At 36.1% G+C, this 12,671-nt stretch overlaps 1 protein-coding gene across 1 annotated transcript; it reads left to right on the top strand.

Moving 5' to 3' along the window:
• Positions 1-394: 394 nt before the first annotated feature.
• Positions 395-11,551, top strand: LOC128857852 (non-canonical poly(A) RNA polymerase protein Trf4-1). Its single transcript, XM_054093642.1, has 6 exons — positions 395-1,026; positions 2,807-3,812; positions 4,316-4,996; positions 5,077-5,381; positions 5,889-6,714; positions 7,630-11,551. Exons 2-6 carry the CDS (start codon positions 3,059-3,061, stop codon positions 7,707-7,709), a joined length of 2,646 nt encoding a protein of 881 aa, XP_053949617.1. The 5' UTR covers positions 395-1,026; positions 2,807-3,058; the 3' UTR covers positions 7,710-11,551.
• The last annotated feature ends 1,120 nt before the right edge of the window (positions 11,552-12,671 follow it).

Genomic DNA, 12,671 nt, shown 5'->3' with positions numbered 1-12,671 from the left:
ACTAATGTTCCATATCTGAACGGGTAGGTTAAGCTTTGTGGATTTACTGCTAATCATTGTAATTACATGTGAACGCACTTTTAGTGGATTGTTATGACCATGCAAAATTTTCCTTTTCTATTTTTTCCATTTTATTTTGTAATTGCAGCTACAGAGAAATTACTAATTTAATACACTATGTATTGAATTTGCCTTAACAAACGGTTAAAAATCAAAAAGCTCGATCATATTGTTCACGTTTTAATTCAAGGGCAAACAATGGTGAACCAACAAAATAATGGATTGACAGTTCGAATTGGAATTGTACCAATTTTTCCAATTAGGAAACAATTAATTTACATAGGTGGCATCACTGCCATTAATGAATCCGCTTTGTGGATTGTAGAACGATGGAAAAATCATTCGAAGCGTGGTTGTAAATTTGTGAACTTGTACTCTTTCTTGCGGATTTTTTCACGGTGAATAAAACAGTACAAAAGTGCTAAAATTTTTTTCCGTTATCTATAACGTGAAGTGGAATAATGGCTATACATTGTTTTATAAAGAAAAAGTGTGTTAAATAGGTAGGAAGTGAGAAAACTGATAAATTCTCGAACGCCTTCGAGATATCTGATTGTGTGTGGCAATCGCCGTGGAGAAGATCGTGAAAAGGAAAAAGTTGGAAAAGGGCGCTCCGCTGGCAATTTGCACTAGTGAAAAACAACAACTTCACCTCGTATCTGAAAAATTCAACACTCCCGCTCATTTCACGTTCCACTCGGTGTTCCAATAGCGCCGAACATATATACACATACACGCAACACTGCTCGCGTACATACACATAGGCGGTGTATATACACGGGCGCGCATTCAGTCGCAACGAGTTTAGATATTTTTTCTAAATTAACGCTGTCAGCGCTGAATTAAGTAAAGTTGGAATAAAACAATTTTTTTGTGCAATTAACAAGGAAAGGCAGGAGAAGTCGAGGATTATTAACTCGAAACCCTTTACGATATATCAGTGGCTCGAATTAGCAAAGAAAAAGTGTAAGTGTCGTTCTAAACAGCAGCAGGGAAGTCTGCAAAATTTATTTCAATTAGATCATGATGCGAAAAAAGTGTGAGACATATCTGTAGATATATACGTATATATTAATAACTTAGAAGTGTGTAAATCGCGAAATGCGATTATATGGTGAATTGTATGGGTGAATTAATCGACAACTAATTTTCATACTTATTTGCCATATAAAGCTTTATATTTTAAGTCCTCGATGTGAAGACGTACGACGTCGTTCGTTGCTGTGCGGTGCTGTGGATGCTAGGTGTCGCCATGTTGAGTTTTGATTGTCATTGAGTTTTATCATTTCTCTTTTTCAATTATGCGTTAGAAATTGCAAAAGGAAAAGTGCTAAAAATGGGCGAAGAGATAATCTATTAAATTATAGTAACTCATTTGGTGAGGTTTGATCTTTTAAAAGTTTTATTGTTGTTTTCAATTGAAAATGCATTAAATAACTGTCCTAGCGGTATTTAACGAACAAAAAATGGTGTCTAATTACAAGAACGACAACTTGAATGTTTTGATCGTGATATAAACGGGGAAAAATTATAAGCTGGAGAATATTTGCAAAACTATTAACAATTTTTTACAAATAAATAATACTTTCCGCAATTGTGCATAGCTAACTGTTTTATCGTTTGCGTATTTGCGTACTTTCGTAGAAAAATATGCAAACGCAACCAGTTAAACCGCAACAATAATTATTTGAGGTTATGTACACTTAATGACCACCACTTGTTTGCCGTGATTACAGCTTCTTTTGTAACCAAAGTGAACGTCATTTTTTTAATTGTTTGCTGATAACTTCAAGTTTAATTTGTGTAATCATATTCCAAACGTATTTTGTTACAAGTTTACCCGGATTTTTTTTATCGCTTTACGATACAGTAATTTCAATTCGCCTGCTACTCAACGCTATACCACCTCCCATGTCAGAGTTTTTACTCTAATGTACATATATTTGTCGAAAAACTTTTTTTGTTTCGATTTCTCGTTGCTAAATTCACCATGCGATCGCATTTCCACCTGCTCCCGTGTAGTACTTTCCAAGTCTCGTGAGTTTGCCTACGATCACATACTTTGAATTTTCTTCGCCTAGATTCGTAGTTATTTTATATTTTCGTATGTAGTGCTAATTGATTTACCCTTATCATAATTGCCGTTTTTAAACTTTTTTCTTATAGATGTTGTATCTGGGTTTTTTACAAATCGCTTTATTTCACATTAATTATAAGTCAATAAATTCAGATTTTTCATACAGCAATTTAGTATTTGTAATAAAGTACATAATGGAGCCGTGGTTGCCAAATAATTGCATTAGAAAAAAGTAATTTAGGGCCTCACAGATTGAACACACTATATTAAGTCGTCTTGAAGCTACTTCATTACAGCCGTTGAAAAATACTTAAGAACGAGACACAGTTTTCTCCATTTCAGATGGATTTTTCAATAAAACCACTTAAATGTTTTGCATATTAGGTTTTAATATATTTTTATATTTAATATGTTCATTACTATACATTGATCTTTTTTTACAAATCGTTTTTGCTTTACGTCTTTCGGTTCACGTTATTAAACATCTAAAACGTTCATCAGGTATAGATGCCCATGTTTGCCTAGCCTTTTCAAATAACTGATCCTATTGGACTTAGGTTAGCACTGGAAGAATGTATAAAATTGTATTTTATTTTTGTTTTACGCTCACATTCAGGAAATATTTTTGTTGTTTACTATGCAGTTATTAATTTCCTTTTTCTATTTCAGTATTTGTGAAAACAGATAAATAACATATTGGGGACGAGTACGTACGCGGGCGTCTGCGGTGTAAAATAACTCACTGCCAACGAGTCTACAGGCAAAAATTTCTATTCCGTTTGTCATGCATCTAAAGAGCGGACCTATCTGAAGCAAAGCCAACAACTTTTTTTTAAAGTGCATCGTTTCATAACGAACGACGCAAAACTCCAGGTGGATTGCGCATACAATTCCCGTTCTGTGAGAAGAAGACTGCTTTGAATGGATCCTTTTGTCGGCTGGTTTCAAGAGGAACAGGAGGGTCCAGCATTACGCACATGGTGTAAAATTTGGGAGACCAATGCGCATGATATGAGCCAATTGTTAGAACAACAATTACAACAACTGCAAAGCGTTGGCAACGGCAAAATAAACGGAACTTTGTGTGCACGCGATCGTGATTTACAATTGCTTCTACAGCAAGTTGGCAACGGGGGTCTCCGTAATTCCATTTACAACAATAATAATAACAATAACAACGGTAGTAGCGGCACAAATAGTGGCAATACATCCAGCAATAACTCCATTGACTCGACGAGTAACAACGACTGTATCACACCGGCCACCACACCAGGCGGTGGAGGCGGCGACAACAACAGCACGAAGATGCCATCACATGATCGTCCAAGCTATTACAATCCGTCTCGTAGGAAAATTGGACGTATAGTAGACAATAAAGCGAGCACTTTTAACCTCAGTAAACATATGGGAAAATTAGTTGTCAAGTACAAAGGTTGCCCTTGGCGTGTGCCGGGCTTTGAGTATGGACGCGGAGTAATCGGTTTACATCAGGAAATCGAACAGTTTTATAATTATGTATTGCCCACGCCCACCGAACATGCAATACGCAATGAGGTAGTGCAGCGTATAGAAGCAGTGGTACACTCAATATGGCCAAAAGCGATTGTAGAGATATTCGGCTCTTTCCGCACGGGTTTGTTTCTACCCACATCGGATATTGATTTGGTCGTTTTAGGTAAGTGATTAAAAGAATAGAATGTGTGTTTTGACTTTTTTTTCTCTTGTTTTCAAGCCCTTTTATCAGAATAAAAAAAATTAGATATTCAGTTTTATGGCCTATTACATTTGAGTCCAATAAAATGCAAATTAGAAAAGGCTCAAAATTCACGTATTTGAATTCGTTTTAAAATATTCACCTTTAACCCTCCGTCGGACACCTTTCTAAAACCTTTGGTGGGGCACCCGGGTCTGGCCTTTTTTCGTCCTGTTTGAGGATTCTTTTTAAAATTAATAAATTGATGGAAAATTAAATTTTAGGAAGCTACCTGGAAATTCAAGTCGTTAGCTACAATATAAATATGTTAAATTCACGCCCAAAGTCGAAGAAGTCTGACCAGGCCTTGGTGCCGAACGGAGGGTTAAAATATAAAAAATGCAAGCATGCGTATATTAGAATATATTTTTATCAGCTTAAGCTTACACTTTGTATATATTTGACAAATTTTTTACAACCTCTAGGACTATGGGAGAAGGCGCCTTTGCGCACACTCGAAACAGAACTGATTGCCCGCGGTATTGCTGAGCCACATTCGGTGCGTGTGCTCGACAAAGCTTCGGTGCCCATCATCAAGCTCACAGATCGCGAAACGCAAGTGAAGGTTGACATTTCGTTTAATATGCAGTCTGGGGTACAGTCAGCGGAATTAATAAAAAAATATAAGCAGGAGTTTCCACTGATGGCGAAGCTAGTACTTGTGCTGAAGCAATTCCTGCTACAACGTGATCTCAATGAAGTTTTTACCGGTGGCATTTCCTCCTACTCGTTGATTTTAATGTGTATCAGTTTCCTACAATTGCATCCGCACCAAATAGACCACGAGAAAGCCAACTTAGGTGTGCTGTTGTTGGAATTTTTTGAACTTTACGGACGTAAGTTCAACTACATAAAGATCGGTATTTCGATCAAAAACGGAGGCCGGTACATACCTAAAGAGGACTTGCAACGTGAAATGATCGATGGTCATCGTCCTTCATTGCTGTGTATTGAGGATCCTCTTACACCTGGTAACGATATCGGGCGTAGTTCATATGGTGCATTGCAGGTGAAACAAGCATTTGAGTATGCGTATATGCTATTAGCGAATGCTGTGAGTCCACTTAACGAATTCGGTAGTAATTGTGCCGAACGCACTATCCTAGGTAACTTCCATTGTACTAAAGAAAACTACATTAAGTCGCTATTTACTTGTTTAAATAATTTTTTTATTCTTCTCATGCAGGGCGAATAATACGTGTAACCGACGATGTAATCGACTACCGTGAGTGGATACGTGAGCATTTCGAGCACCTTGTGGTCCCGCATACGCCCAACAATGGCAGTGCCCTTAAGTTCATTCCGTCAATGCTACCCCCTGGCGTCATCACACCTCCCTTACAGCATCAACACATGCATCCCCTACAACAACAGTTGTACCATCAGCAGCATGCCGTGATGGCGCAACGGTTACGAAGAAGTAGCATCTCATCGGGCGAAGACTCTGAAGATAGCAAAGAATGTGATGTAGACTCAACGTCATCTCCACCGGTAAGCAATCCACTTATTATAGCGCCGGCAACGTCTGCGGCGCCAACCGCCATGACCTCTTCCGCGAATATTCATACAATGTCTCGTATGGATACATGATGAATAGTTGCTGGTCTGGTGCAGCAGCAGCAGTTACAACAACAACAGCAGCAGCAGCAATTACATCAGCAACAGCAGCAGTATCAACAAGCGTCATTGGTTAGCAATCACACTGTCGCCAGTGTAACCACAAACATCGCTGTCAACTCTCTAATCAACACCAGTACCAACGTTCAAGACAGTGGCAGTGTTGGTGGTGCTGGTGGTGTAAATGTGAGCGGCCATATCGCTGCTGTTGCTAGTCCACACGATATTGGTGGTAATGGTGGTGGCGGTAGTAGTCAAATAAGTGTTCGTCAAAAATTATTAATTAAGCCACCGCCAACGCTGCTGCCTCTGCCGCTGCACCAGATCAATCAGCAACAACAAAGTCCACAACAACATCATCAACAACCACAATATGCACAGATATCTCAGCAGCACCTCCAACAACAACAACAGCAGCAACAACAGAGCATACACCTGCAGCAGCTGACACAACAACACCCGCAACACTCCCAGCAGCAGCAGCCACAATTGCCGCCTCAACACCAGTTGGCCCCACAGCAGCAGCAGCAGCAGCAACAACAACAACAACAACAAATGCACACGCAATGTCCGCCTCCGCAACAACAACAACAGCAGCAGCAGCTAACGCATAAACAGCAATCGCCGCCTCGGCAACAAAAACAACCTTCACCACCGCAGCAACATAAACAATTGTCCCCGCCACGCCAACAACAGTTGCATTCTCAGCAGCAGCAGCAACAGCAACAACAACAACAAGCGCAGCAAAGATTTTCCGGTGCGTCAAATCGCCGTCAATTCTATGTGCCACCTCCAATGCAACAGCAATATCAGCAGCAACAACAACAAATATCCAAATCGTCTTCTACTGAGTCGTACTCGAATGCGACAAGTACGAGTGTGACTTCCACCTATGTTGGTAACACCAACAATAATAGCACGAATAACAACAATAATCGATCACGTTACACACAACGACCCTCACAACAACAATTGCGTCAACAGCGTATGCAACAACCAGCAATGCGTCAGCAACGCTACAATTCAAGAGCTGCATCGCCGCCGCCAACATTATCCCGCTCGGCGACAAATCCATTGCAACGGACGACACTCACCTCTGCTTCGTCGACCATTTCCATAATTTCCATATCGTCTGAGTCTTCAGTGGCATCGATATCGTCAACGGATAGTTCGGAGTCGGCATCAGCGTCAGCAACAACAAAATCAGGTGAGTTTTAAGGCTTTGAGGTGCGGTAGTGCCGCAATTAGCTCCTCTAATTGCTGTTTTATTTTAGCTGCTAATTAAAGCATTTGCATCGAATTTTGGTAGGGGGTGCATTTTTTCATAACGTTTGCTTATCATTACTGACAAAATTACAATAATTTGACAACATTTCTGCTCTGATATTCTACCGGGTATTTACAAATAGTAGTATTTCGTTCAAGTAAGTTTTGCAAAAAATTTCGATTGGTTGCATGAGAATTATTTTAAAAACTTAAATATTTTTAGTAATTCTCAATCCTAAACTTTTAATACATGCAAAAGCTAGGTAGGTATTAAGGTGGGTTTCGTGCTTTTTGAGAACTTCTTATTTCTGGAGTAGTAATACTCGGCTGGGTAATCGGCTGTTGTTGTACCAGTAGTAAGTAGCCTGCTTTCTTCACTGAATAGTAGCGTCTATGGTTTTTAATTAATTTAGGGGTTTATTAAATAAAGATTAAATCAAAATTCGTTATTACCATCAAATATTACGCAGACGAGGTCTTCGGTTTTATTGGTAGGATTGCGTTGTCTTTCGCAGTGGGAAAAAATTTCCGATGAAGGCGGGTTAGTGCATACTTCAACGAACTTTACATATCCAGAGCAGGATGGTAGGATGGACTGCAATGAAAAACGTTAATAAGGATGGTTTGGGGGTTTTAATACATTTCTTTATTTTTTAACAGCAAAGCAAGCTACTTGTTTTTGTTATCATCCTAAAATATCTCGATAAAATTGAAGTTAATTTTAATTTTATTCATTTTAAAATGGATTTGTGCTTACATCTCCTCAAAATTGTTGTTTTTGTTTCATGATTTATATATTTCCATATATATAAGTGTATCATGCAGCTGAGTTTAAAGTGTTCATTTTTCTCTAAAGGCCAACAACGCAACCGTGAAGGAAGTGATAGAAGGAAGAAGCACCAATCCGGTAGCAGTAGGTCCAGCACAAGTAAATAAATAGCAAAGTATCGTCGTCCTTCATTCTATGGAAAAGTCCGGTATAACACCCAACCGACTGCCTGGAGTGAGTGTATCGCAACGCATTTCAAAAGCACAACGAAGAGTTTGTCGCGCGCTCAGTTTATTACATACACAATCACATCATTTATTTTAGTACACCATTAGGAATCTAGGAAATTAAATAGTCCTACAACGACCATATTGTGGGACGAGTGGCCAATACGTTATAGTAGTAGTAATAATACATACCTACATATTACTGCAGCGACGCAATTGAGAGTAGGGGAACCCCCAGATTTGTGCTTGCATTATTCTATCTATAATTACTGGGCTGATATTAGTAGAAATAGTTCATAACCTGTGCCTATTTTAACGTAATTTAACATGTAAGCAAAAATGTTAAATTATACAACAGCAGCAACAACACTAACGTTTGTTGTGCAACACACACACCGATGATCACGTTACTGATATGAGGGAAATGACAATGGTATGATATCGTATGTTGTAGTATTGCCACACTATCATAACCACAATAAATATATAGTACCGGAAATTCGCATGACGATGGACGTTGCTACAAGAATGCCGCAAAGTGTATAGCAGCTAGAAGAAGGATATGTGAGAGAGGCAGCCTGCTTAAGCAAAGCAGAGAAGTTGAAGTTAACTACAAGGGTAGAGAGAGTGAGAATGCGAGTGAGAGAAAGAGAGAGAGAGAGAAAGAGAGTAAGACGAATGCAGTAAAGCAATATCCTTTAAAGTTAAACTTTTACCAGATAAAAGATAAGATGAGAATTACAAGAGAGTAAGTGATTTAAGATAAAAGAAGAAATAGCTGAAAAATAAGTGTATCGAAATGGAAACTTTAAGCTTGATCAGAAAAGCTAATGCACACATGGATTATGATAGCAAATCAAATAAGAAGCAGAAGAAGAAGGTAAAAAATCAAAGTCTATACCGTTATTAGTATTTAAACGCGTTGAATGAAAGCTATTAGTTGCTATATAGTTAGAAAACGAATGTAAATGTAAAGAAAGATACATGTAAATCAGTCATATGCTTTCATAATAGGATGTAAGTTAACTTTTTCTTCCCAAAAATAAAAATATTTTATGTATGTGTTACGGTGTAGCAATTCAGATGAGGTATAGAAGAGCATCAGTTTCATGTGATATTAAACGAACAAAAAATGTAAAGTTTGCAACGCCATTCTTACACATACACAGACGCACGCATGTAAAGGCATACAAAACAACAACAGCAGCACCGTTTTGAAATGCTTCAACACCAACTTCAACTTTTCTCGTTTTGCTAGATGTGTTTAAAAAGGTAATATTGATAATACGCGAGTTGTATATTGTGTGACAAGCTAATAAGAGATTTTAATTTATGAACTGAAGACATTACATTTATAAGAACAGGAGGTTGTACCGTGAAAGTGTAGCAAGCATTTTTTTCTTTTTTTTTTTTTCTTTTTTGTTTTTTCTTTTCAAAATCTGTGTTTCTTACTAATCAGCCAAGCAATATAAAAAATTGTTGTATTCGTTACATATTTTAAATTTAATGCTTGCATAGGGTTGATAGCTGAATTGAAGATTTGTGTGGACGAATTTTTAAAATACCTAAGTCATATCTTATGCACACGTTGTACGACTGAGGGAGAAAGAGAAATGGTAGAAACTGAAAGGATGTGAGGAGGAGAGCGTTGGAGTGCATTTCAGGTGTTTTTTTTGCAAATCACGTTTCATCGTTACTTGGTGTTTGAGGGTATGAATATTTCCAACTGAAAAAAATAACAAAAAACATAAATTTTGTGAAGTTAAAAAAAGTAACGCATAATCGTAGACATCCTAGAAGCATAGAAAATGGAAAATAGTAATAGTTATTTTATGGGAAATTATAAGCTACACTGATTGCTGAATTAATTCGATCAATAAAAGAAAAAAAAAGTTCAATGAGAGCCAAAATTCTAATATGAAGAACCAATTGAAAAAGATAAAATGAAACTACTTTTGATCGCGCAGTTAAAAATTATTATTATTCGTAAATCGCTGAATTTTCAACAAAAATAGTCAATTTTTTCTTATTAATTGCGCCAAACAATAGGAAATTCCAGATTAGTTATGAACGAATTGATTTTTCTTCATTACATATGAAAAATTACACATTTTCTGTGCATATTTATATTAAATTGTTAAAAAATATTTTTAAGTCGATTTTCTAAACAAATTTGTATTAAATTTTTGGCAACATTTTTAAAACCAATTTTTTACAGCCGATTTTCCAAACAAATTTTTGCTAAATAGTTGTTAAAATTTTTAAAGTGAAGTAAATTTTTTCATGGAAATTAATTTTTGAACCCAAAATGTTTGAAGTCATACAAATTCGCGTCGCAAAAAAAATTATAAAATTTTTCAAAGTGACTGCTTTAACCATGATTTTGTTCTATGTGTGCAGTTGCAAAAAAAAAAAAAAAGAAGTGGCAAAGAAACAATTTTAATTTAAACATACAACCATAAACTTTCAAGGAATTTCTCATTTTATTTTTATATAGTAAAATGTAATTCTTTTTTTGTGATGTTCAAAAAAAGCGAAACAAATACCGTCATGCCTCCAATGCTCGCAGAATTTTTGCTTTTTATGGCCAACTAAACAAAAAATTACTCAACGCAATTTTTCAAATCTCAATCGTTTCGTAAGTCTGAGCGCAGTTTGAATGTTCCGAATAATGTTAGTAGATTTTTAAGGGTTTTCTTATGCACATACATACATACATACTTAATGTTTTATGGATATTGGTGAATAGTGTTATTTTCCTCAGCACGTTTGTTTCCACCCCTCAGGAGCGTTGAGTTTCAGTAGCAGTTTGAGGGGAGTAGATTGCGCGCATGAGTACCGGATCGGGTAGATTTTTTTTTTTGTTTTTTTTTTTGTTTTTTTTGTGTGTGTAGGTTAAAGCATGTACGCATTTCAAAACAAGCAGCATTAGCAAAACCACAGATGCAAACACTACCTAATTACATTATAACCGATGTTAATTTTTACATACATCTATTGTTAATTCATAAGTTTCACACTAAATATTATTAATTAAAGATTTTTACTTACTATAAGGAAGCCATTAGCTGATTAAGTGCAAGAATTGTTTGTAATATATATATATATTTTTTTCTTTTTTTGAAACATACAATTTTATTCTAAATATAAATATGTATATTTGTATATGTGTATGTATAAATGACACTTACAGCGGCTGATATGCAGCTTAGCTTTCTTGGCGCGCAACGATTTCTGCCCGCCCGTCTACGATTATAGACACATTTAAATTTCAATTTCAGGGTTATCTACCCGTACTCCTCAGAAATTTCGCTTCATCATTTATACATACATATGTGTATGTGCTATATATACATATACGATTAAAACTACTGTTATAATTAAAGATTACTATTACGTTTATCACTTTTTAATTATAAATGGAATTAAGTTTTTAAGCTGCCAAATACTATTTTAGTGAAAGTGTCGTTCTGTGCTTAAATATAAAACAATAGCAAAGCGAAGCAAAAAAAGAAACAAAAAAAAGTAAGCAGAAAAAATAATTATGTGTAAAATTTATTTTGTTTTGGTCGCGCACTATTAGTTGCGTGCATATTTTTTCGTGCTATACTATTTAACGATAATTTTTTTATAAAGACTTATCCAAAACTGTAGTTTTACGACAGTTAAGACTATTTGTTATTAGATAAACATTTAAGACTACGCTAAACTACTAGAAATATAGTATACACATACATAGTATACAAAAACATAGTATTAAAAAAAAAAAACAAAAACAAAGAGTTACAACCAGAGCGCAATGAAAATGCAAGCAGAGGACTTTTGAAGTCACTAACTGGTTTCTGTAATGCTTTCTATAAAGTGCAGACGCATTGGAAGTGAAGAACAGCGAGCGGAGAGAAAATGCACTTGGCTTGACGGGAAATGGAAAACAAAAGTAGTGGGAATTAGCTAAATTAAAAAACATTAAATAATTAGCTAAATTGAAAACAAAGCATTTTTTTGCAAATCCGAAAATAGTGAAAATTTATTGGAGTTAACGCATTGCTTAAAAATTACAAATCGCTTTTAAAACGAACTGAACACAAGAAATACGGCGGCGTCAAAAGAAACATGATCGATGTGCAATTAGCCAAGCCAAGAAGTCATTTGATTGTTCGTTTTCGTTTCCATGTCATGCAGGCCGCCCTAAACACACTCAAATAAGCTTCGAATTCCATTATTTTTGGTAGTGAGATTTTTATGCATATCGTTTGTTGATTTGGATTTTCATGTTTTATTTGATTGGATTTTCAACATGCTTTCCAATGCCTCCATTTACGAGAGGATTCGGAGCGAGAAAAAAAAAAATAAAACGTTTATCCTAATCGGATTTTGTACACAAAATTTCACTAACGCCCACAAATAATTGATGAACAATTCGACGCCGATTTGACTGTGTCGAGGTGTTTTTAGTCTAATTATTTGTTTTACACATTATACACATTGTATATTATTATATTAATTTAATTAGCATTTAAGTTTAACTGTGAAATTCCGTCTTTCGTTATACGTATGAGCGCAAATTTTATGGCAAAGCAGTAGTGGCGCACGTAGCGATGCCGCTAGTCAAAACTAAAGCTGAACGATAAGCGAAAAAAAAACAACTACATTTATAGCTCGAAGCTAAGCAAGAAAACAAGCGTGAGAGATTTAATAATTTTTTTTTTGTTGTTTTGAAAAATGTGTGTTGCTGTTGTGACTGAGACACGGTAGAAAGGTTACGAAAGCTTTTCGGACTCGGATTGCGCGTGAAAGCACAGCGATTGTTGGACAGAAATTCTAAAAATCAGTGATTTCTTAAAGGCAATACATATAACTATGATTACAATGAGCAAGCGCAATTTTTATAATTAGCGCATC

The sequence above is a fragment of the Anastrepha ludens genome, chromosome 3 (genome assembly GCF_028408465.1).
Source record: "Anastrepha ludens isolate Willacy chromosome 3, idAnaLude1.1, whole genome shotgun sequence".
In the NCBI taxonomy this organism is placed as follows: domain Eukaryota; kingdom Metazoa; phylum Arthropoda; class Insecta; order Diptera; family Tephritidae; genus Anastrepha; species Anastrepha ludens.
Note: the sequence above shows the minus strand (reverse complement) of the source record. Positions and strands in the feature narration are given on the sequence as shown.